The sequence below is a fragment of the Bos grunniens genome, chromosome 16 (genome assembly GCF_055505025.1).
Source record: "Bos grunniens cultivar Pamir isolate PY7600 chromosome 16, Bosgru_T2T1.0, whole genome shotgun sequence".
Lineage (NCBI taxonomy): Eukaryota > Metazoa > Chordata > Mammalia > Artiodactyla > Bovidae > Bos > Bos grunniens.
Genome location: NC_141180.1, coordinates 79704347 through 79730838, shown reverse-complemented (window position 1 = coordinate 79730838; position 26492 = coordinate 79704347). Strand labels below are relative to the sequence as shown.

Here is a 26492-nt window from a genome sequence, read left to right as displayed (position 1 = left end):
TCCACATCAAAATCACTGCCGTATAAAGCAGATCCAAAGAAACATTACTAAAGAAGCCTCACAAACCACATGAAACAGAACACGGGAGGCTAGAAAATTCTTGAAGAAAAGAGAAGGATATTTCTCATGAAAGAGAATCTATACATATTTCAACCGTGCAGAGAAAACTGGTTAGGTATCTTAACTTCCCTCCCAGCCAAGTAGCCTTCTTAATTGTTAACTCAGTTTGAGTGCATACTATATATACATGGGGGTTTCCCTCGTGGCTCAGTGGTAAAGAATCTGCCTGCCAATGCAGGAGATGGGGATTCAATCTCTGGGTCGGGAAGATCCCCTGGAGAAGGAAATGGGAACTCACTCCAGTATTCTCGCCTGGGAAATTCCATGGACAGAGGAGCCTCGTGGTATAGCCCATGGGGTCCCAGAATTGGACACAACTGAACGACTAAACAACAACACTGTACTCCTTGAGCATCGCTGAGAACTCTCACCAGTAAGACATGCGCTCATGGCTTCCCTGGTGGCTCAGATGGTAGAAGATCTGCCTGTAATGCAGGAGACCAGGGTTAGATTCCTGGGTCGGGAAGATCCCCTGGAGAAGGAAATGGCAACCCACTCCAGTATTCTTGCCTCGAGAATCTCATGGGCAGAGGAGCCTTGCAGGCTACAATCTATGGGGTCGTAAAGAGTCAGACGTGACTGAGCTACTCACACACACACACACACACACACAGACATGACTGAGAGACTCACACACACACACAGACATGACTGAGCGACTCACACACACACACTTGGGAAATAGCTCTCACTTTCTTTTCTGTGACTTTATTAGCTTAGCTCATGGGACAAAAGTAAATGAGCACTAAAAATCAAAACCAACAAAATGAAGGAACACAGAGAAATCAATCAAATACTGCACCTGTCCTACAGATGGCTTTGTTCACATTCCAAGACTGTTTTTAAAACTCAAGAACAGGAAAAATCACCACCCAACCAAGAGCAGTCATTTCAGCTATTTAACAGTGTTTTTTAAGCTGTAGGTCAGAATACATTGTCAGATCAACAATTTAGTGGGTTGCTATCATTTTTCAAAAAAATGAAGTCAAATAGAATAGAGAAGAAAATATCAGTGTATTTTGCAAGAAGTACTGTTTCATGGAACTTTATTCCAAATGCACACATGTATATATGTACTCGGTCCTAATAATAAAATGCTATTTCTGAGCATGAATTAAAATCTAAAAAAGTTTGAAAACCACTGAGCTCTTGGAAACTGAAGTAACTAGACCAGAACAGAATACTATAGACTGTGCTTGGATCATACACTTACAAAGCTTATGAGTCAACTGAGCAGGCTCAGTCAATAAACAAGGGTCACAGCCAGAGTCATTCGAGAACTCTCGCATTGTCTTGGAGCTAAGAAGTGCACGCTCTCGGTCTGAACACAGAGGAAAGCCACCAGTGAAACTGAGCTGAGAGAAAATGCTGGTTTGTATACTAAATCCCTCTAGCATTTATTGAGATAAAAGACAACTGGACTCTGGAAAGAAATGAGATGACAGTTTCTACCTCCAGAGAATCACAAGCCAAAGCCACAATCAAAGGCCTCACTGCACTGACTGAGAGACCAAACCTTCCAGAACAGGAGTAGGTGAAGCGAAGAAGAAAGTGCTCTCCAAGTCCTGCCAAACGAGCCCCTCCTTCCTGGCACAGCTAATCAAGGTGACAAACTCTCTGAGAATGTCTGCTTCTTTTATTCCTGCCAGCTTCTGATCCTTGACATAGGCACCTTCTCTGCCCAACGCCATGCTCCTGACACATTCACATGCTGTGCCTGTCACCTTTTGGTCTAATAAATAGTCTAGTCCTAGCTATACAGTAGCAAAGGAAGTCTTGCACAAGAGACAAGTCCTTCCTAGGTAGAGATATAAATACCAGACAGATAATATTATCTTTTAGGAAATGCCACAAGACCTGTGTCCTCTTCGGGAGTTTACTTCAAGAGAGAAACAGACATATTCTTCAGTTGATAGGATCTCTTTATTTGAGCCAGATCTGTCCTCATGTTCTGAAGTCCCTTAGAAAGTAGGAGACATGACCTGGCTCACTTAGTAAATGACGGCTGCTGCTGCTGCTGCCAAGTCGCTTCAGTCATGTCTGACTCTGTGCGACCCCATAGACGGCAGCCCACCAGGCTCCCCTGTCCCTGGGATTCCCCAGGCAAGAACACTGGAATGGGTTGCCATTTCCTTCTCCAGTGCATGAAAGTGAAAAGTCAAAGTGAAGTCGCTCAGTCGTGTCTGACTCTTAGCGACCCCGTGGACTGCAGCCTACCAGGCTCCTCCATCCATGGGATTTTCCAGGCAAGAGTACTGGAGTGGGGTGCCACTGCCTTCTCTGAACTGATGGCAAATCTAAGAAAAAACTCATAAGTTCTTCACTTGTTTTCAATTCCGTAAGAATGTCAATCATATGTTCCTTTTAGAAAGGGATGGCTAGAGACAATTCTAGCCACGCCTTCCTGCTAAGAAATGAAAAAGGATTTCTAACCCTGATCCTCTCTCTGTAAAGGCAGGCTGAGATGTAAGTATCATATTCTTCAGTTTTAGAAAGGGATTAGACAAACTGCTCAGGGCCTTGCAGCACAGCAGTAGAGGCAGGGATGGGCACTGCTACAGCCTTGTCTGGTTTTCAACTTCCTAGATCACGTTCCTTTGACTCTATCTGCTGATGCTCAGAGCCCACAGTACACACTGCCAAACTACTTTCTGAGAAAGCTCAGGTACAATGAAACTGGTGCCTACGAGTGCACCCGTGTAAGGACGAGACCGGTACCTGTAAGAGAGCATGGCGCATCGTCACCTCCAGTTCGGCTAGAACGCGGGCAGCGTCCTCACTGTCCTCCCGCGCCTCTAGGTCCTCCTCAGGGACGGTCTCCCAGGTGCCCTGGTGAGCAGCCAGCGTGTGCACTAGTTCGTACCGGTCAGGGAGCGCCAGGCTGACCCGAGTCTGAGTCCCATAGGTGAAGCGGAGGCGCCGAAGCTTACAGTTCTCACCGCCCAGCTTGTTGGTGGGAAGCACCTGCACCCCCAAGAGCAGGTTCAGCAGCTGGCACTTGACACTGCAGTCCTGGCCGAGGATCAAGATGCAGGGCAGGCAGTCCACCATCTGCTGGAGGCGCTTCTCTTCCTTGGGTGGGAAGGAAATGCAGCTCAGCTGGCCTGGGCAGGGACGGGGGTGGAAGGAGAAAGGAGTACAGAGAGAAGAGTGAGGAGGGGCAGACAGAGACTGACACAGAGATCCCATTAGATGGCAGCCTCCTAGAAAAGAAACTTCTAGGAAGCTCTTGGTGGAAGGAGATACCAGAAAAACATCCCAGTAAGGAAAAGTTTCTCAAATATCACACAGGAGTCCCCTCTCTGGCTCACCCCCGGAGCAGTTCTTTCTTTCCAGAAATTTCGTGGCAGTGACCTAATCTCCCCTTCCTGACCCGATTTCAATCAGTGGAGGGACAGCCTAAGGAGTTTACAAGGACTCAATCAAAGGACATTAAACTGACAAAACCAGAAAAGACTATGCTACTGGGACGTGAGTCCAAGGACTGAACGCGTGCGTTAATGCTCAGACACGTACAACTCTTTGCGACACCATGGACTGTAGCTTGTCAGGCTCCTCAGCCATGGACTTTTCCAGGCAAGAATACCAGAGTGGGTCGCCATTTCCTACTCCAGGGGATCTTTCCAACCCAGGGATAGAACCCACATCTCCTGTGTCTCCTGCACTGAGAGGGTGATTCTTTACCACTGCGCTACCTCGGAAGCCCGCAAGGACTGAACACAAATCAAAATAAAAACCTTCCTTGTGACACAAAACCTAATACTCGAACACAGAAAGGTTCTTTAAAATGACTCTACCACATGCAGTTTATTTTCCTTATTTATAACATATTTTATTGTAACTAAATGTGTGTAGTCTTTTAACACACATACATTGAAATAAAATGTTATTTGAGTGTGCATAAGCATAGAATCTTTTCCGGTTCATTTCTCTGATAGCTGGTAACAGCATCCCAGCTCCAAGTCATTTGTTTTCTTAAAACACTGAATGCTTAATTAAGATCAGTATCTCTAATCAAATCATATTCTTTCAGTTTATGGAAGACAAGACCCCAAGTAAGACAAAGGGGAAAGGACTACCTGTTAGGATAAAATCCAAGCAAATCAAGGAAGATTTGATCTATCTCAGAAATATCTTTCCAGGATACACTCATCTATACTGCAAGCTTCCACAAAACAGATCATATAATACTCAAGAGAAAAAAAAAGGCTTCCTAAAGTATGAGAACTTCTAATTGGGAAAAGGAACCAGAAATTTGTTGACTGGAACTCTCCGATTCCAAACTCAATCACTCCCCAACTTGTTCAGTGACAGTGCCTGCCCAAGTCTAAGATTCAGGCAACTTCGTGTTTGTTCAGAAAGGCACAGACACACAGTTCTTAGGCTGTTAGAAAGCCGATCTGTATTTGAAGCCATTTAAATACATACATCTTCATTAAAATTTAGGGTGGCACCAACTGAAACAGTATTTGCTTTAGTCATGTAACCATGAGCTGCATTAAACCATTCTTAAGCTATTTATTTTATGTAATTGAAGAGAGGCCAGATTCATTTAAAAGGTTGTCCCACTCTGGCTCTACCTGCATGCGTCCCTTCAGTCGTGTCCAACTCTAGAACCCCATGGACTGCAGCCCGCCAGGCTCCTCTGTCCATGGGATTCTCCAGGCAAGAATACTGGAGGGGGCTGCCATGCCCTCATCCAGGGGATCTTCCCAACCCAGGGATCGAACCCAGGTCTCCCACATTGCAGGAAGATTCTTTACCATCTGAGTCACCAGGGAAGCCCAAGAATACTGGAGTGGGTAGCCTATCCCTTCTCCAAGGGATCTTCCCAACACAGGGATCAAACCCAGGTTTCCTGCATTGCAAGTGGTCTCTTTATTGACTGAGCCACCAGGGAAGCCCCTCAACTCTACCTATCCTGCTACAAACTATTTTAAATCTTCTCTCCAACAAATGGCAGCAAAAGATTTAAAGAAGCTGGCTTTCACTCAGACCCCTTTACGCGTTTCATTACGCTCTTCCTTTCATGTCTGCCTGTTAAGTACGTCACCTGGTCAGCAGAAGCACACCAGCGCACACCAGCACACCAGCAATACGAGACACTGAAACACGGAAATCTATTCTCCTGGGAGAGATGAGAAGCAAAACATTAACTGAGGGCCCAACTCTATGCAAGGCATTTATTAAGCACGAGGGAAAAACACCAGACAACTGGTCTAATTTCTGACTTACAAACTAAAAGCAAGGGGACACAGCCCCTTGCGTGTGTGACAACTCAGCAAGTAGGGAGTCCTGAGTCCCTCCGTACCTCACTGACAACTAAACAGCATTTACTACAGTTGTCAGGGAGGAAAAACAATTTTCCTCTACCCTTTTAGTTTCCTCTGGCTGGGGCTAAGAATTAAATTGACATGAAAAAGATTAACAGTAGAAAATGAAATTTAATTACACACACATGAGGAATCTGAACACGAGAGTTTCAAAAGACAGGTTAAATGAGATACATACGTTATCCTGGAACAAAGAGAGGGGGCAGGGGGCTGGGTCTTCAAAGAGAAACAAGGCAATTCACAGAAGAGTAAATGTTTGGTAAACAAATGTTTGCTGGGCCATCCAGAAACAACCGGACATAGAGAAGATTTTGACACCGAGTTCATACTACACTGTAGCTAGCTCCGGTGATAGGCCCTCTATACAAATTCATTTAGGCAGTTAAGGTGAGGAAGATAACAACTCTTGCTGAGCTTTTTGTTTCTTTAAAACAGCCAAGCCTGAACTAATTCTCATACCAAAGAGACACATTTTGGGACGGCAAATCTTGCTCACCTCTTCAGACTATTCTAGTCATACGTTTATAATTACCAAAGGCAGGAAGAACCATCGTATTTCTCTCTGTATCCTCAATACCCAACGCAATGACTAAAAAATGTTTTGTTATTTGTTTGCTCATTGAGAACTGTCTACAGAAAACCGTAAGCGGCTCTACTAAGTACTCAGAAAAATCCAGTAATATGATGAACAGTCCAGGACCATGAATAGTATAGGAGCAAGCGTCATTCCTAAAAACGCCCTTCATCTCAACATGGAGAGCAGAGGCGGACAGCAGAACAGGACTTCCCCATTCAGCTGCAGGATTTACCCCCCAGGCTCTGCCTGAGCACGAGGGCTCCTGCTAGATCCGCTCTCACCTTACTTCCTTTCTCTCCAGTCAGAGCTCAGGTGGCTGTCTAAGTAAGCTCATAGCAACACCCTTCATAGGGCCCACAAGAAAAGCTGGTCCATAGTAACAACAGTGAGTCTAAATGAGTTTTGTGACTACTGCTGCTGCCAGGAGAGTGGGTAACAGAGAACGAAAACTAACCAACCATTTTTCAGGACCAAAGGGAGAGATCTCAACACCTCGGAGACTATAGGAAAACCAGTAAACCATGTGGCACTGGCCAAAACCACAGCAGACACACCCATTATTCATCTGACCCAAAGTATCACACCTCCATCTCTGCAGTGACAGAAACGGTCACTATAAATAAACTCGCTGGAGTCAAACAACCGTCGGCCAGTGCAATGGGAGAGGGGGCTGACAGTGAGTCCAGTTCGAATTTTCGTTTCCAGGTGCTTTGCTAGGGTTGTGTGTGCAACTTACTAGACAGAGAAAAGGTCTTCAATATGGATATCTCCATCTGGTTTTCAATATATCATTATCCAAGCTCTTCACTTCTCCCACTAATCTTTAGTTTTTTTCATTGCTCTTCAATGTGTCTACAAGATTTGAACGAGAGCATGGAGAAAAATGAAGCTGAAACTAGAGGGTTCCACTCCTCGCTCCCCTTGGCAAATGGTCTGGTGAGGGTGGAGCATAGCAGGGCGGTGGGCAGAGCACCGGCGGGGCGGCGCTCTGACCCGGGGCCTCACCACCGACTGGCCCTGTGACTCTGGCAATCCACTTGTTTCTCTCAGCCTCGGATTTCTCATCTGTGAACTAGGGAGCTGGATTAGATCATCTTTAACATCCTTTCCAGTTCCAAAATTCCAGGATTCCATCAGGTTTTAACTGTTGAAAGAAAAATAACTGAGGGGGCCAGGCAGTTGTCTGGTTGTTTTTCAACGAGACGTGAAGTTAATTAGGAGAGCTCCCCTGGACTGCTACAGCTGCAGATCAAAAGGTGACGGAGCAAGCCGGGGGCTCTGAGGGCCTCCTGGGCAGTCTCAGCGGTTCTCTAAAAAAGAGATGAAAAACGGGAGAACGACAGGAGGAAGGAGGAAGAAAACCTGCTTCAGAGCTAAAGCAGCTGCTTCACTGACAGTTAAGGACTTTTGAGTTAATCATGTTTTCTACTGTAATTAATATAACGGCATCTGCATATGGGACTGCCAGAAGGTAACAGCACGGCCTCTCAGCTGGAACACATTAACCCTGCCGACTCTGACTGTAGGAAAATTCAAAGCAAATTGTCTTAAAAGCCAAAACATTTTTTTTCCCTTTATGATTCTTAAATACAGATTATCTTGGTTAACAAATGTTTCAAATACAAGAAGGAGCAGCTAAGCAGCAATGCATTTTGTTTATCTGTATCAGATAATGAAGGGGAACAAAACATATCATCCCAAAATATGCCTCTTTGACATACTACTTTGAGGTTATTTTTAAGAACTAGCAGACACAGGTTAAGCTCCGAAAACTGAGAAGTTACTTTTTCTAAGAGACATTTATACTTAAAAGGGAAATCTCCCATTTGTAGGGGTATATTCCTCCAGTTTCACGAATAGGAGGAAGACTCGAAATGTCTAGAAACTCTTATCAATGCAGAAGGCAACCACTTTAAACTGCCTAACAACCTTACCCCTGTTTAGTGTGCTTTTCCTGATAACCACCGATAACTGACTCCCCCACCTCACCTCACCCCACCCCAGCGTGCTTCATCTTTAGCTAGAGACGGTATTTCAGGCATTGGCCTGCGCCATTTCAGAGTTACTTAGTTTTTCCTGGGTAGCTCCTATGTGTACACATCTGTCGTTTTCCCCTCATTAGTCTGTCTTTTTATAAAAGACAAAAATCTAGAAGGGTAGAGGGAAAATTATTTTTCCTCCCCCACAATATTTACTGAGCCCTTTCTAAGTACATCATTTTATTTGCCTCAGCTCATTTAATGCTCATAATCCTACCAGAGACAAACTGTTACTATCCTCATTTACAGAAGAGGAAGCAGTAACTTAAAAGGCAAAACAGAACAAAAAAGAAGCCATGTTTCTCTATTTATTTAGGACGGAGCAGGAGCTGTTTTTTAGGTCTCAGGGGGCCAGGTGAATACCTCATGGTAAACAATGTCTGTGAAGGGTGGCAGAATATACCATCCCCCAAAAGGCCTCTTTTGCATAAGGATGATTTTGAGCTAAAGGCACTGAACAAACAGCAGGTATGAGAAGGGCACTCTGACCTCCCTTTTATCTTCCTGAAAGCCAGAAATAAAATCCTCACTGGGAAGATGTCCTCCCTATAACAGAGGAAAGCAACATTCTTATTATCGGAGTCGAGGTCAAGAAAAGTCTGTACAAATAAGTCTTGTTAAACTAACCAGTGTCTTCCTAGTTACTTTCCCACCATTAACTGCCCTAGCCCAAGCCCCTTTGTCTTGTCACCTCTCGTAATTTACTTCTCTTTGTCCAATTTCAGTATATAAAAGCACAACTCTGCTTCTTTGGGTCTTCATTCTTTTCTGAGGACTCCCTCGTACAGATAAGATTTAACAGTGTATTTACGCTCTTCTCCTGCTTATCTGTTTAATGTCAGTTTAATTCTTAGGCCCAGGTGGAGATAAGAGGGTAGAGGAGAAATTCCTTCCCCGCTACACCCCTCCCCTACACCACACTTTCTCCCTATGTGGGGTCAAACACAACTTAGTAGCTGCAGGACCCCAATTAAAAACAGACTGAGAGATTCCTTATGAAAACTGCCCAAGACCATGAGGAACAAAGCTTGGAGGAAAAAGACAGTATGACCACTCGGTGGTGAACGCTTTTTTAAAATCTTGTTATTCTACCTAAGAGCTCTTAGGGTCCCTTTCCTTAAAAAAAAAAAAAAAAGTAGGTACTTTTCAGAGGAACTTTTATTAGTCCCCTCATCAGTTAGTCTGTATTACCCTTTGGGTTGAAGTTAAGGTAGAGTGGGGAAGTAATGCTAGGAACAACTGATGTATCTAGAGACCCATTAGCGGAGATAGTTCGTTTAAATTGTTTTTGGAGTAGAGCTGCAAACCGTCAGAGAGAACACGCACTCCACGCCCAGTCGCCTAGGTTAGCTCTGTCTGAGGAGGCACTGTCAGTTTCTGAGGCGTGGGAGCCGAACGTATCGGTACACGAAGACCGCAGCAGTCCTTCAGAACGCAAACCACTGCCACTGTGTCATCTATGATGAGAAAAAAAGGAGAGCCACTATCCAGACACCACTGGGTCGTTTTTTCAAGAGGGTAGATAGAAGAGAATCCAGCAAGACACCAGAACCTGAGCCACAATCGTCAGGCGTGACGAAACTGCAGCTTGTTCTGTCTCCGGTCGCTGACGACCCTTCAGCTCTACCGTCTCCCCCACCCCGTCCCTCCTCCAGTCAGCAACTCTTTTCGCCTGTTCACTCGACGCCAGCCCATATGCCAGCTGTTGTACCATACTTTTCAATATGCCGTACTGTAACATTAAAAATGACTTTTTTACTTGTAGTTAATGTACATCCATGCTTACTAAACGATTAGCCTCCATTTTGTAAATCACAGAAATCATAACCGTCATTAAGTCACATGTTTCTGAGAGCCTGTAATTTGCATTTTAATCAACACAATGAACTGTAAAAGATTTCAACTATACGTGAAATGAATATATATTAATAAAACTGAATGGTTTTTAATTGTCAAAAATGACTTATTTTTTGTGTTTGTTTTTTATGTACTGTGTGAAAAGTATTATATAGATGTATTAAAGTACTATATAGCCAATTGTGTTAGTTAGGTACCTAGGCTAACTTTGTTGGACTTACAAATAGACTGGACTACGAACACACTCTCAGAACAGAATGTGTAGGGAGGGGACTTACCGTAGTGGATTTAGAGCAACACATTCTCCTTCCTGCCTGTGTTCTACCCCAATCAATGATATGAGTGAAGGCCAGAGTAAGGCACAGTCCACAGCCAAAGAGGGGCAGCCGTATGGAGTGAATGAAGTGGAACTCTATCTTTGCTTCCTATTCTTGCAACTCTAAGGTTGCCAGGGCTTCAGCGTCAATTCAGGTCTCAGCAGAGTTACGACTGCAATACTTGTCCCTGATATCCAAGGATTTCCTTCCTTTGGTAAAATTTTTTTACGTCACCTTTAATACTGAACTTGAAGTCCTCTCTGTAAGTGACTGAAATACAAAAGATTTTGTAAGTCACTGAAGTAATCAGTGACACAAATTTGCATTTACACAAATAAGGAGTAATGTTTTATTTCTTATTAACTACATGCGCCAAGTGTAAAGGACAAATCCTAAGTCGAGAAATGAATCGGTCCTTCTTCTACAGTCAATTCTACTACAAGCTTCAAAGTACTGAGCTACAAAAAAACCCCAGGAGTTGAGACAGAAATAATTCTGCCAAGAAACATTTATCATTTCCAAACAAGCTCTCTGACCTTCAGCTAAATTTAAAGGATTCTGAATTACAGAGGAGGTATTCCCATTTAAGGAAAACACATGCTTAGGTAGTCTGGGTTTCAGAATTGTCAGGATCAAGTAATACACAGCATTTTGCTTGAAAGGGACGGTTTCTGTGGATGGGTAACGGAAACGTGCTCAAGCAGCCAAAGCTCCTGGCAGCTGAGAGTCAAGCAGGCAGAAACGCCGTCAAGTCATCCTACCTGGTGGCCACGTGGAGATCCTGAATAGTGTGAAAAGCAGACCTGACTGCACCTGGAAAGAGGGACGCAACACCCCCCACCGCCTGGCCGAAGACTTGGATCTCCTGGGAGCTACGCGAAGCCCAGAGAGCACACTCAGCAGCCTGCTGACAAGCTCCATTCCAGGAGAAAGTGCTCCTGAGGCTGGCCACGCTGCAGAGGGAGCAGAAAGGCAGCTGGAACTGTGATTCATGGGATGCAGAGGCAGAAGCAGCTCCCTAGGAAGCCAACCCCACACTTCACTGAGGGAAGGCAGCATCTCTCAGCTACGAACCACTAAGAATGATCCAATGGTGGGAATGTGTTACAGAGACACAGGAACCAGCCCAAAGCAGGGCTTACTGACCAGACTGGGGACAATTTACGCATGAAAACATTTGTTAAATAATAATAAGAAATTAAAGTCCATTGAAAAACTTCAGAAGTCCACACTGGTATAAACAATAAACAAACAGTGGCAAAGGAAAGCTCTTCCATCCCAAACACTAAGACACACAGAGGAAACACAGGCCAGGTCATGTTAAACATGTCAAACACCACCACTGAGGCAGGTGTACGGCCTGGGCTCGGTCGTGTCCACTCTTTGCAACCCCACAGACTGGAGCCCAACAGGTTCCTCTGTCCATGGAACTTTCCAGGCAAGAGTACTGGCGTGGACTGCCATTTCCTTCAACTGATGCAAGTGGGTTGTCAATGGACGCTAGGTCCAGTAGTAGGAGGCACCTTCAGGAGCAAGATTATCACTGAAATCTTAGAACACCTTCCCACAAAAGACTAAACAACTGGAGAAGGAAGAACAGTGACTTGAAGATAAAGAAATGTAAAGGGCACTGACATGACCAGATATCAAGTTTAACATCTAAAAACGGTGGATGATAGACATCATGCACCCCTGGGTAATGACTATACATCACATCATTTCTGTGCCTGATCCTGCTGAGAGCTCGTGACCTGAGTTTACTCATGGAACAGCTCAATCCAGGCTAAGGGTCACCCCATAGAATGTAAAGCCTGCTCTTTAAACCTGTCAAAGATATAAATGCCAGGGAAAGGCCAAAAGACTGTCCACAGTGAGTCTGAAGAGACATTAACAGCTAAATGCAACGTGCTCCTGGACAGGATCCTGGATGAAAAAGAAAAATGAAACCGGAGCCGATTATACAGAGTGAAGTAAGCTAGAAAGAAAAACACCAATACAGTATACTAACACATATATATGGAATTTAGAAAGATGGTAATGATAACTGGGTATGTGAGACAGCCAAAGAGACACAGATGTATAGAACAGTCTTTTGGATTCTGTGGGAGAGGGAGAGGGTGGGACAATTTGGGAGAATGGCATTGAAACATGTATAATATCATATAAGAAACGAATCACCAGTCCAGGTTCGATGCAGGATACAGGATGCTCGGGGCTGGTGCACTGGGATGACCCAGAGGGATGGTACGGGGAGGGAGGTGGGAGGGGGGTTCAGGAAGGGGAGCACGTGTACACCTGTGGCGGATTCATGTTGATGTATGGCAAAACCAATCCAATATTGTAAAGTAATTAACCTCCAATTAAAATAAATAAATTTAATAAAAAAATAAAAAAGGGAAAAAAATAAAAATTAACACATTTATGAAAATAAAAGAAAATCCAACTTTTTGAACATAAAAAAAAAGAAAACGAAATTATTGGAAAAGTTGGCAAAACTTAAATGGGGTCTGTACCCTGAATGGTACTACTGACTCATTGTTGATTTCCTGATTTAGGGAGCTGCAGGCTGAAATACAAGGTTATGCTCAAAATCCTTCAAGTTAGGCTTCAGCAGCACGTGAACCGAAAACTTCCAGACATATAAGCTGGATTTAGAAAAGGCAGAGGAACCAGAGATCAAATTGCCAACATTCGTTGGATCACAGTGAAAGCCTCTGACTATGTGGATCACAACAAACTGTGGAAAATTCTTGAAGAGATGGGAATACCAGACCACCTTATCTGTTTCCTGAGAAACCTGTACGCTGGTCAGGAACCAATAGTTAGAATAGGACATGGAAGGAAGGACTTGTTCAAAATTAGGAAAGGAGTACGACAAGGCTGTATATTGTCACTCTGCTTATTTAACTTATAGGCAGAGTACATCATGCAAAATGCCAGGTTCGATGAATCACAAACTGGAATCAAGATAAGCTGGGAGAAATATCAACAACCTCAAATATGCATATGATACCACTCTAATGGCAGAAACTGAAGAGGAACTAAAGAGCCTCTTGACGAAGGTGAAAGAGGAGAGTGAAAAAGCTGGCTTAAAACTCAACATTCAAAAAGCAAAGATCATGGCATCTGGTTCCATCACTTCATAGCAAATAGGTGGGGAAAAAATGCAAGATTTTTTCATGAGCTCCAAAATCACTGCAGCCATGAAATTAAAGGACACTTGCTTCTTGGAAGGAAAGCTGTAACAAACCTAGAAAGAGTATTAAAAAGCAGAGATATCACTTTGCTGACAAAGGTCCATATAATCAAAACTATGGTTTTTCCAGTTGTCATGTACGGATGTGAAAGTTGGACCATAAAGAAGGCTGAGTGCTGAAGAACTGATGCTTTTGAATTGCATTGGAGAAGACTCTTGAGAGTTCCTTGGACAGCAAGGAGATCAAACCCAGTCAATCCTAAAGGAAATTAATCCTGAATATTCATTGGAAGGACTGATGCTGAAGCTGAAGCTCCAATACTTTGGCCACCTGATGTGAAAAGCCTACTCACTGGAAAAGACCCTGATGCTGGGAAAGATTGAGGCAAGAGAAGAGGGTGAGAGAAGATGAGACGGTTGGATAGCTTCATCGACTCAATGGATGTGAGTTTGAGCAAACTCTGGGAAATACTGAAGGACAGGGAAGCTTGGAGTGCTTCAGTCCATGGGGTCGCAAAGAGTGGGACACAACCAAACAGCTGAACAATAGCAAATGCTAATATGTAAAAGCATGTCCTTGTTTGGGAGAAATGTACACTGGAAGTGTTCCGAGGAGATAAGAGCTATCTACCTATCAAGAGCTCATTTTCACAAGGTTCACAAAAATATATACATATAATAGAAACAGAGAGAGACTGGGTGATGGGGCAAATGCAGTAAAATCTTAACAACTGGGGAGCCTGCATGGCATGGGTATGAGAGCTCTTTGTAGTAGTTCTGGTGACATTTACATAAACTTGAAATTATTCCAAAATAATTAAAAAAATAAGCCAAAAGGATAACCAGCAAAATATATCCAGGTCTGGATCTCAGAGAAAAGAGATTGAGAGACAGAATTCTACTCGTCAAAAAAAACCCAGCAGGAGAAAGTCCATTATATACAGAAACAGCAGACTTTAAACAAGAAGTTTCCTCACTGTCCCCACTTCTGCCCTGTACATTACTTCCTGTCTCCACAATCTCCCAGGGATGGTTTACTGATGCCAGTTGTGAGTCTGGGAAGTCCAAGGCTCTCATCTAAGTAAGTATCTAAGTTCAGGATCAGATTTAGAACCCGAGTCTTTAAGACCAAGCAGGGGCAGACAAACTACCCACTCCAGGACAGGATACTCTGATGAACCACTGAAGTTGCTCAGTCGTGTCCGACTCTTTGCGACTCCATGGACTGTAACCTACCAGGCTCCTCCATCCATGGAATTTTCCAGGCAAGAGTACTGGAGTGGGTTGCCATTTCCTTTTCCAGGGGATGTTCCTGACCTGGGGATCGAACCCAGGTCTCCCGCACTGCAGGCAGACACTCTACCATCTGAGCTACCAGGGAAGCCCATTTTGATGAAAGTAAACTATAACCACCCAGTTAATTGAACTAGAAGCCTCCAGAAGCAGCTCCAGCTTGCACTGCCTGCAGTGGCCTTCTGATTACTCAGCAGTAGGGAACACACCTCCAGTGCAGCTCCGGCCTCCTTGGTATCATATGCCAACAGACTACTTTTATCTTAGACTAACAAGCCATGTCTCCAAGTTGCAGTAGCAGAACTTCTCCACTTCTCTTCATGGAGTAAGAGCCAGAAGAGGAGCACAATTCTTCAATCAGGAGAAACTGAAATAGGTCTTCCCAGGGGAGTTCTTACATGTCAAAAGAATGATTTCTCTCCTACTAGCTGTTTCCCCCATGTTCTTCCTTCCTTCCTTGCCCCTACATATTTCCATAATACTAAAAGTTATATATGTGTTAGTTGCTCAGTCGTGTCTGACTCTTTGTGACCCCATGGACTAAAGCCCACCAGGCTCCTCTGTTCATGGAATTCTCCAGGCGAGAATACTGCAGAGGGTAGCCATTCTCTTCTCCAGAGGATCTCCCAACCCAGGGATCAAACCTGGGTCTCCTGCATTGCAGACAAATTCTCTACCATCTTGAGCCACCAGGGAAGCTCCCATTAAAAGTTATTGGTAGAGTATATCATATAGACTATTCCTAAAAAGTAAACTCCATATTGGTTCAGTTACTCTCCCTCTAATTTGAATAAACACAAAGCTTTTACTCAAATTAGTCTCACTACCTACTTGCTCTTATGATATGGCCTTAAGTCTCTCTAGTTTGGAAAATTTGGCCTCACCAAAACAATCCTGGGAAATGTAATTCTCTTCCATTATATGACCCAGAAAGGGTAAAAACTGTCTGGCATAAATAACACACTCAAGTTTTAATCTGATGAAGCTAAAATTAGACCTTTTTTTATATCTGAGTAAAATAAAAGTGATAAAAGCATTTTTTAAGAGTTTTTTTTTTTTTTAAACAATCAAAGGCTTTTATGAATACATAAGCTTCATTATTCTTTGGGATAGTTTTGATGCCTTATATAAAACAAGTGAAAAACAAAACAATCCCTCAAGTTCTACTCCCCATCTTCCTGCCCAGAGAACACCACCCCAGGGAACAGAAACACATTATTAAGCCCAACTTCAAAGGCTTGTGGTCAAAAGGTTCCCACAGCCACATGGCACCCCCAGGCTGGGGATACATCCAAACCACTCACATTGCCTACTAAACACCACAAAAGAAGGCACTGCACATCACGCGCAATTCAACCAGGGGCCCACGGCGAATTCGGAGTCCCCATGCTTTGACCAACCTTCCTTCATGGAGTTTTCGTGTGGCCTTTGGAGGAATCTTCAGCGCAGTCCAGTCGCTCAGTTGTGTCCGACTCTTTGCGACCCCATGGACTGCAGCACGCCAGGCTCCCCTGTCCATCACCAACTCCCGGAGCTTTCTCAAACTCATGTTGAGTTGGTGATGACATCCAAACATCTCATCCTCTGTCGCCCCCTTTTCCTCCTGCCTTCAATCTTTTGGAGGAATATTAGGAGGAGACTTCCTCATAGAGGCTGATTTAAGCAAGGGAGCACTTATCTCAATCACTGCTACATCTGTCCTATTAAAGTATCAAGTTCCAGGATCCCTAAGATTACCAGACTCCCCACTTGGCAAAGAATGCAGTCAATTTTCAAGCATGGGGTGGCCTATGCTTAGACTAAAAATCCTACAGGAGACTCCAGACATCTGACAGTCATAAAGGAAAAGCTGTATCTTTCTCAAGGACTCTACACTCTTGTTATTTTAATATGAATGATGCCTTTCAAATTCCCTGGACCATCCCTAGACGTGAACTATTTTCCTACAAAAAGTAAACAGCGAGTTCACCTCAGATCTTAAAACTGTTAGAGAAAAAACCACATCCACCCACACACCTCACACTCTTCACATTGGCTCCCCTGTGAGTAAGCTCTGATGAAGATGAAAGACACTCTAACCACAACCTTCATGAATGCATTCTTCTTCTGAACCATGCAAACAAGACAATTATAGTTATTCCATCAAAGATACACTGGGGTTAATTCTCCTGTACTGTCACAAAGTTAGTGAAGCATCTCAACTCCTGTTTTTGTCAATACCATTTAATCTTAGAACTTCTCATATGCATTATCCTTATGCCCTCAAAGACTAATGGTTAAGCGGGAAATCCCAATGTGTAAGAAATCCTTCAGAGGATACACAATGAAACGCTAACGCTTCTTTCTTTCATAACCTCAACTTAAAAATAAAAATATCAGTTACTTGGATGGTGCTTCACTATTGAGTGTCCTGAACCCAGTACCGAGTTAGGCATTAATATAGATTTGCCGAGGGAATGAATACTAAGGATTTATTTCCTATATCATGGTGAAGCTCTGATATTGCATGCAACTAATTATTTGGGACATGAAACTCATTCTTTGGGATACTGGCAGCTCTAGCCTAACTAGTCATCTATCAAATGCTTATTATTGCTCTTTTTTAGGGACCAGACAGGAAAATGTGAGCAAATATACAAAATAGTGTATCTTTCATGGAGGAAAAATGTCCTTCTGAAGTGGAAAAACACATCATTCCAATAATCTACCAGACATGGAAACGATTCAACAGATACTAATTTGTCTGTTATGTACTATGGTAGGCATTGCAGGGATACAATAAAGATGAATAAAACACATCTTTTTTTTTTTTTAAACACATCTTTACCATTAAGAATTCACAATGTAGCAGGTGAGATAAGACAAATATATTCATAGTTATTATACAAATAAATAAATACAAGCATGATCTATATGTCTAGAGCCTATAGGAACTGAGCAATAGGTTTAAGGTGAAATTTACTTCAATACATATTTTTTGAGGCTCTATTTTCAAAAGACTGCTTTAGAGAAGTGCATTTATTGCAGGAAGATTCTTTGTTGCCTTAACCTAGTGAGACAGAGAGGCATGGAGAAAGAAATGCTGATGCTGGAAAGTGGACAGAGCAAAATAAAATTTTAAAACCAGAACTAATTTTTATTTTAAACCCATTCTTTATTTAAATGCTACTCACAAGGCTGAAGAACTAACCATACTGAAATCAGAAATGACTTTTAAGACTAAACTAAGCATGTTGCAAATGATAACCATCTTAAAGGTAATAATGTCTTTTCTTTCAAGAGCAGGCAGAATTATCCAAGCCTTTTTAGTAGTGGGCTACCCCATTCCATGGAAAATAGATTATCCTAGCAAAGAAGATTAGGAAGGGGAAAAGGAACTGGAAACTGGAATAAGAAGCTTAAGTAGGTAATGTCACACTATACTCAATCAGATAAAATCTCCCACTGAAGTAAAATACCGTTTCATGGCAAGCTACAGAGCCTGGGTTATGACTCACTTGTAACAAAATCTCTCCTATGCAAGGGTGCATTTTATAGTCTCATGGGCAGAGCAGGAAAGAACAAGAGGGGAGCTGCAGAACTGAACTGGGAGCTTAGAGACCTGGGCCTAAATCTGGCTTCAGCTCAAAATTGTTCTGTCCCTCATTCTTTCCTGCTGTTCCTCTTATTCTCCCCTCAGTCCCCATGTGTCAACTTCCTAATCTAATGTTCACCAAGTACGTACATACACACACACACACACTCAAACATCGCGTGTTTAGTGCTAACTATACGCCTGTGCCATGTGCTTTATATGATCTCTAAATGTCACAACTTTGTGAGGTAGACATTATCATTCCCATTCTATTTGCTTATTTAGATAAAATTTACATACCATAAAATTCTAGCACATTAACAAAGTTGTACAATCATGACCACTATCTAATTCCAAAACATTTTTATTCCCTAGGAAGTAATCCCACACCCATTAGCAGTTACTCCTCATCCCCTGGCAAAATCATTAATCTACTTTCTGTCTTTACAAATTTTCTTGTTCTGGATGTTTCAAATAGATGTGACATTCTGTATTACTCCCATGTGACATATGAAGAAACCAAGAATCCAATAGGTTAAGTGCTATGCTTAGTCACTCAGTCATGTCCCACTCTTTTCCACCCCATGGACTGTAGCGCCCACCAGGCTCCTCTGTCCATGGGAATTCTCCAGGCAAGGATACTGGAGTGGGTTGCCATTTTCTTCTCCAGGGGATCTTCCGGACCCAGGAACCCATGTCTCCCACATTTCAGACAGATTCTTTACCATCTGAGCCACCAGGGAAGCCCGTAATAGGTTAAGTAATATGCCCTAAGTCCCACAGTTAATAAAGTCGTGAAGTCGCTCAGTCGTGTCTGACTCTTCGTGACCCCATGGACTGTAGCCCACCAGGCTCCTCCATCCATGGAGTAATTTGCCCTAAGTCCCACAGTTAATAAAAGGCTGAACTAGAAGAGGAACTCAGATCTGATTCAAATGCCTGTGCTTGCTTTTGACTACTTTTTTTTTTTTTCCGGTGCTGCCACATAGCATATGGGATCTTAGTTCCCAACCAGGGATCTAACCCCTACCCCTGCAATGAAATAGAGGAAGCCCAACCACTGGACCACCAGGGAAGTCCCAGTTGACTACTCTTTCTTTTCCCCCATTGGTTAAACCAAAAACCACCGTGGTTGAAACTTTTGACTACTATATATTGCCTCCATGCCAGAAGAAAACAAAGAAAGCCAAAGTTTTAGATATACTTGGGGAAATGGGGTTTTCTTCATTTAAGGTAATATAACTAAGAATCACATTTACAGCACCACCTCTGCTAAGCTTATGTTGAAATGCTGAGGCAGCTCTTCCAAATAGATCAATACAAATTACTACAAACAACTTTGTTTCTTAAGAAAAGCTTTTCTTAAATCAATAGGTACACTATGCTTTTCTCTTTCAATTGTGGCAGCCAGTTTACATCAGATGTGACCAAAGGAGGGTGAAGGATGCTACAGAAACAAAGCTGTTCACGAACCAAAGGCAAAAAGCTATAACAGCCTAAGAATTGTAACTCACTTAAAAGGCTTATAATCTAACTTTAGCTTTCTGCTATTTTTCCACTTTATATGTTGCACATGGTTGTGATAAGATTATACCTTTCTAGAGGAACAAGTTCAGATTTTCTTAGTCCTTTTTGTCCTCATTCAACATAAACAAACAGGTGCACAGTATTGATAATTATAATTTTTATCTTTCTTAACAGAAAAATATAGAATGGGAAGACTGATCTCCACTAATCCAAAGCCAAGGCCAATGTTTTTATTAGACTCTTTATCTCCCATACCAGATACTCAAATGTTTATTGACTAATAATCAGTTCACTTCGGTTGCTCAGTCTTGTCTGACTCTTTGTGATCCCATGGACTGCACCACGCTGGGCTTCCCGGTCCAGCACAAACTCCCAGAGCTTGCTCAAACTCATGTCCATTGAGTCACTGATGCCATCCAACCATCTCATCCTCTGTCGTCCCTTTCTCCTTCTGCCTTCAATCTTTCCCAGCATCAGGGTCTTTTCCAATGAGTCAGTTCTTTGCATCAGGTGGCCAAAGTACTGGAGTTTCAGCTTCAGCATCAGTCCTTTCAATGAATATTCAGGACTGATTTCCTTTAGGACTGACTGGTTGGGTCTCCTTGCTGTCCAAGGGACTCTCAAGAGTCTTCTCCAGCACCACAGTTCAAAAGCATCAATTCTTTGGTGCTAAGCCTTTATGGTCCAACTTTCACGTCTATACATTACTATCGGAAAAACCATAGCTTTGACTAGACGTACCTTTGTCGGCAAAGTAATGTCTCTGCTTTTTAATATGCTGTCTAGGTTGGTCATTGCTTTTCTTCCAAGGAGCAAGTGTCTTTTAATTTCATGGCTGCACTCACCATCTGCAGTGATTTTGGAGCCCAAGAAAATAAAGTCTGTCACTGTTTCCATTGTTTCCCCATCTATTTTCCATGGAGTGATGGGACTGGATGCCATAATCTTAGTTTTCTGAATGTTGAGTTTTAAGCCAGTTTTTTCACTCTCGTCTTTCACTTTCATGAAGACGCTCTTTAGTTTCTCTTCACTTTCTGTCATAAGGGTGCTGTCATCTGTGTATATCTGAGGTTATTAATATTTCTCTCAGCAATCTTGATTCCAGCTTGTGCTTCCTCCAGCCCAGCGTTTCTCATGATGTACTCTGCATATAAGTTAAACAAACAGGATGACAATATAGAGCCTCGACATACTTATTTCCCAATCTGGAATCAGTCTATTGTTCCATGTCCAGTTCTAACTGTTGCTTCTTGACCTGCATACAGATTTCTCAGGAGGCAGGTATTCCCATCTCGTTAAGAATTTTCCATAGTTTGTTGTGAACTGCAGAGTCAAAGGTTTTGGCATAACCAATAAAGCAGATGTTTTTCTGGAACTCTTTTGCTGTTTCTATGATCCAAAAAATATTGGCAATTTGATCTCTGGTTCCTCTGACTTTTCTAAATCCAGCTTAAACATCTGGAAGATCACAGTTCATGTACTGTTAAAGTCTGGCTTGGAGAATTTTAAGCATTACTTTACTAGTGTGTGAGATGAGTGCAACTGTGCGGTAGTTCGAACATTCTTTGGCACTGCGTTTCTTTGGGACTGGAATGAAAACTGACCTTTTCCAGTCCTGTGGCCACTGCTGAGTTTTCCAAATGTGCTGGCATATTGAGTGCAGCACTTTCACAGCATCATCCTTCAGGATTTGAAAGAGCTCAACTGGAATTCCATCACCTCCACTAGCTTTGTTCGTAGTGATGCTTCCTAAGGCCCACTTGACTTCACATTCCAGGATGTCTGGCTCTAGGTGGGTGATCACACCATCGTGGTTATCTGTGTCATGAAGATTTTTTTTGAATAGTTCTTCTGTGTATCCTTGCCACCTCTTCTTAGTATCTTCTGCTTCTGTTAGGTCCATACCATTTCTCTCCCTTATTGTGCCCATCTTTAATAGCTAATACTTACACAGCACCTTCCCAGGTACTGTTCTAAGCACATATATTAACTCCCAACAACCCCAGAGGCAACTACTATTATTATAATCCCCATGTTCAGATGAGAACATTGTGGCAAATCACAATAAGGTCACTCAGTAAGGACCAGAACCAGGAGGAAAGGATATAGCACAGACTAGAGCATTCCAACTAAATATATTCGAGTCATTGCAACTTCTTAAAATCCAGAGGTTTATGATACACTGCAATAGCTTGGAACTCTGCTGGACCATAAAATAAGAAAAATACTTCTCCCTCTGCTACTTTGTAATACTCCACTCTGCCTATCTTCAGAAGTGCTCAAAGCCTTTATCTCACTACCTTTGAACCTCCTGTTACAGAGCTAAATCAACAGACAGGCTCTCAGCCCCCATAGTTAAGTGAAAAGAAGGCCAATGATCTGGGAAGAAAAGAGGAGCTGGGACTTCCCTGTTGGCCCAGTGGTTAAGAATCCACCTGCCAATGCTAGGGTTCAATTCCTGGCCTGGAAAGACTCCACCTGCCATGGGACAACTAAGCCCGTGCATCACAACTGAGCCCAGGTGCCGCAACCACTGAAGTCCGAGTGCCCCAGAGCCCGTGCTCCACAACACAAGAAGTCGCCGCAACCAGAGGTCCGGGCATCACCATGAAGACCCAGTGCAGTCAAAAACAAATAAATAAAAAATAAAGCTTTTTTTTTTTAAAAGGAGGAACTGAATCAAAGCAATTTATAATTCAGTTTTTCCTGTACAGGCTAAGCAACTCTCATTTCAGTTTTATTCTACCTACTTTTCAACTTCTAAAACATCAAGTATATATACGTTATATGCTCTTTACACTGCCCCAGTGAATTAAAAACTGTCAAAATTAAGAAGGAAGAATTATTTGGGGGGTTCTCCCCATCTCTTTTGTGGCTAAAAGTGAAATAATGAAAATTTAGTCTCTGATCTTCAATTGCTCAAATACCATACTACATTCCAACCGAGAAGACACTTCCATTCAGAAACAATTAAAACTTTCAGGAGGTTTATGAGGTTAAGCAAGGAGTGTTCCTTTCCTTGACATTTCAAGTTCCTATTAATCAGAAGAAAGTTGAGAATCTTTGAACGAACATGACCTTGTAAAGAGATGGTCTGTAAAGGGAGAGAACAAGAACTAGTTGTCGTTTAAGGAATGGCTTCTACTTTCTAACACAATCATTTAAACAGCAGGGAAAATCAGATCCCCCGAAACATACATAGTAGGTGCCACCTCTCTAATTTCTCCGTTTCACGTCCAAAGAGAAAACTCTCCGCTCTAAACTACTGGAAGCACTTTATGGAACGAAGGCAAAAGGCTCCCTGTCCCGTCATCTGTACGCTTCCCTACTTTTTACTTTGGATGAACAGACTCCAGAGGGTGTACAGAGTTAAATACGCGGAGATGAGTTCACGATGCAGTCAACTAGAAAAGCCAACGAGGCAAAATACAAAGGTGCATTTGCATTTCTTAAGTTGGCGTTTAAAGAATGAAAACAAGAGCCAACCAATGTGCCTTGAAAACCTCCATCTCTCTGAGGTGAATCTACTCTTTTTTTTCAATAGTAATTCTAAAATAAACAGTTGCTGTAAAATTACAGCAATAGAGGGTTTTTTAAGATAAAGAAAAACTGAGCAGGGAAAGTTTCTGGCAAGCACTGCTGAGGAAGAGGGTGAAAGTACCCATTCTAGGGCTCATCTCTGAAAACATCGGCCCTTCTCACCCAAATCAGTTTTTTAATAGCTTCACAGAAATCAATACCCTTTATGGGTCCATTTTACCACAGCAAACCGATGGGCAGATGTCAAAACCACAACTTCAGAAAAGCTAGTCATCCCTCTCCTCCCACTGTATCCTATGAGATAAACAAAAGCTTTTATCTACATCCAGGCCAATTACGTGAAATATCATTAATCAGAATCTGATTTTTATCACCATTTTTGGAGTCTCAGACAAATTTAGGATATTAAACATGCAACTTTGGAAACACAGGGCCTGACACAGAAACTCTGAAGAGTTTAAGAATTCAACGCATTCTACACCTGATATTCGAATTTGCTGTCAGCCTCTAAATCAGTGTTTCTGAAAGTGTTTGTGGCCCACCTGCATCAGAATCCCTTTGGGATGGCTTGCGTTTAGATTCTTAGGACCCACCCACTAGACCTACTCAATTAATCTGTGGGATAGATGTTTTTTACTTTAGTTTTAGCACACATTTTCGCTGGAGAATCACTGAATGAAATCCACTGACTCTTTGCTGTGTTATCCCAATGTATCTAAATACATGGGACGCCAGTCCTTTCTCCCATCCAACCTGTTATTTCCTAATTAGACCAAGTGGTAACAAACCCTCCTGTTCCCACTAAGAGCAGTTTAAGAGGAAGCAAGAAATTAGGCAAGATCAAAGACGCTGCACGATTTTAAGTGCTTTAAGGTCTCCAACACATGCCAGAGAGAATCAAGTCAAGTTTCAAGACAAAAAAAAGAGAGAGATCCTTCCCCTCTCTAACTTTACCATAAGCGCAAGCCGCCATCTCTGGAAATACCGTGGCAGACATAAGATATCCTTTTAGCGATTCCAGCCTCATTTAGATTTATATTCCTTACTTCTTCAGAGTTGCCTCATGATTGATGTATATTTCACATACAAAATCAAGCATGCACACATACGCGCACACACAGCGGACACACACAACCTCCACTACAGTCCCCTGGCCTCCTTGGGTACTGAGGGTCCCTGCCTACCGCCCATCCTGCATCCACACCCCCCTTCCCCCGCCCCCCCCCCCGCCCACTCCACCATCCCTGAACTGGGACCCTAAGCACAACTGCTCACCTCCGAACTTAGAGTAACTTTCCTAAGCGCCACCTCTGCAGCCTCCAAACGGGGGCCCCCAGCTCCCGCCCCCGCCGCCGGTCCCTCCGAGCCCGCTCCTGAAACCCCGCCTCGGGCGCCCCTCGCCCCCGGCCCCGCCGGCCGGTCCCCGGCGCCCCCTCCCCCACCCGAGACGCCTGCCCACGGCACCTCAGAGAGCCGGTCCGCCGGGCCCCGGCCCGGCCACGCCGCCCTCCTCCCACTTTCCGCCTCTTCCCGGGCCTGTTTCTCTGGGGCAGGGGCGCGGCCCGCCCCCCGGGCTCGCCTCTCCGGCCCCGTCTCTGTCACCGCTTGCCCTCCTTACCCGCCGGCAGCCCGGTCGCGGCGACGTCGCCGGCAGGGCCACGCCCGGCCTCGCCGCCCTCCGCAGGGGAGGAGGGACAGCCGCGGGGCTGCGAGCCCCTGAGGTCGCGGAAGAACTTCTGCGTGTCGCGCAGGTTCTGCCGCAGCCGCCCCAGGTAGCGGCGGTAGCGACCAAAGCCCCGGCACAGCTCGCGGATCACTCCGCCGCCTCCCGGGCCGGGACCCGACTCCGGCTCGCTGCCCCATGGCACCCCGTCGCCCTCCATCGCCTCAGCCTGCTCTGTCTCCGCCGCTCGGTCCCCGGCCCTCAGGCCCGGCTCCCCTCCTCCCGCGCCCCCGTGCTTAAGACGGCTGGAATCCGCCTCCTGACGCCCCCGCCTGCAGTCGGCCGGGCTCCCAGCCTCCGTCACCGCCGTTCAAAACAAACCAACCCGCAGCGGGCCCTGAATGGAACCTTTATCTCAACTGTCTGGAAGAGTGAGGGGAAGGATCGGTGGCGCACCGGGTCACTGCGGGGGTTTCTGGGACTTGTAGTCTGCGCCAGGGCTGAACTCCAAAACCTGGAGACTGTGGAGGCGACCCCCCCCCACACACACACACCCACACACCCACACACACCCGGTATAACTCTACCCCAGTCTCACCCAGAGTTCTCACGCTCTCCCTGGTTTAAAAACATGTTCCTCCTTCCTACAAAAGTGTCTCTAGAGTGAGACAGCTTCTGCAGAACCAGAACTCCTGCAGAAGGGGAGTGCCTTACTGAAATCAGAGCGAAAAGATTATAATAGCAAAGGAAAGGAAGGAAACAAGACTGAGGCTAGTACTATACCCTAAATGGCTCTCGCTTTCCCGTACAGTAGATACTGGGGAACCGGCTGAAAATTTCATGGAAATAGGAAAACTCCTATATTTGCATTGCATTCTCCTTTTGACTTTCCTTGTCCAGGGGTAGAAAGTTGGGGGCGGCGGTGGTGGTGTGTGTGTGTATGGGTCATTAAAGAGCCATAAGCTGAAGTTCACTTGGTCTGTTGAAGTAGAGAGATGGAGCCGGGTTAGGGGAAGTTGAGGTTAGTAGCCTTCCAACCCAGTTTTGATTATCTTAACTTGGCTTCTGCTAATATGGACCCAGTTCTGATTATCTTAACTTGCCTTCTGCTAATATGGAAGACTAGAATTCTAATGACACAGACTGTCATGGAGCTTAGGACACAATTAGGAAGAACACAGAACTTGACAGCCACCTCTTTTTCTCTTCCTGCTTTTTTTCTCCTCTTCTCCAGACACGGATCCCTCCTATCTTTCCTGCTGTGTAAAGCCCCAATATTCTATCCAGGCCAGGTATCTTTTTAGACAGTCTGGATAGTGTAGGTCCTCAACTAAATTTAAGAGGTGACTTGAGACTGAGTCTGAACTTCCCCAATGCCTTACCTTGAGATCAATGAAGTAAGAATTTGGGGTAGTCGATCTTTATGCCCTCTAAAATTTCATGAGTTTTGCTTCAA

The 26492-nt window shown here is 43.9% G+C and overlaps 1 protein-coding gene across 7 annotated transcripts in view; it reads right to left on the bottom strand.

Moving 5' to 3' along the window:
• Positions 1–26002, bottom strand: part of DSTYK (dual serine/threonine and tyrosine protein kinase) — a 52360-nt gene extending 26358 nt beyond the window's left edge. For 3 of the 7 annotated variants that reach the window (XM_086345632.1, XM_086345635.1, XM_086345638.1), the window contains exons 1-2: positions 24992–26002; positions 2839–3224 (exon numbers count right to left, since the gene is read on the bottom strand). In XM_086345632.1, coding sequence (XP_086201758.1) covers positions 2839–3224; positions 24992–25256 — 651 coding nt within the window. In that variant the 5' untranslated portion in view covers positions 25257–26002. Of the gene's footprint in view, positions 1–2838; positions 3225–16132; positions 16312–24837 lie in introns of those variants that run through there. The other 4 variants (XM_086345634.1, XM_086345636.1, XM_086345633.1 and 1 more) reach the window with 4 other exon arrangements.
• Positions 26003–26492: the final 490 nt, after the last annotated feature.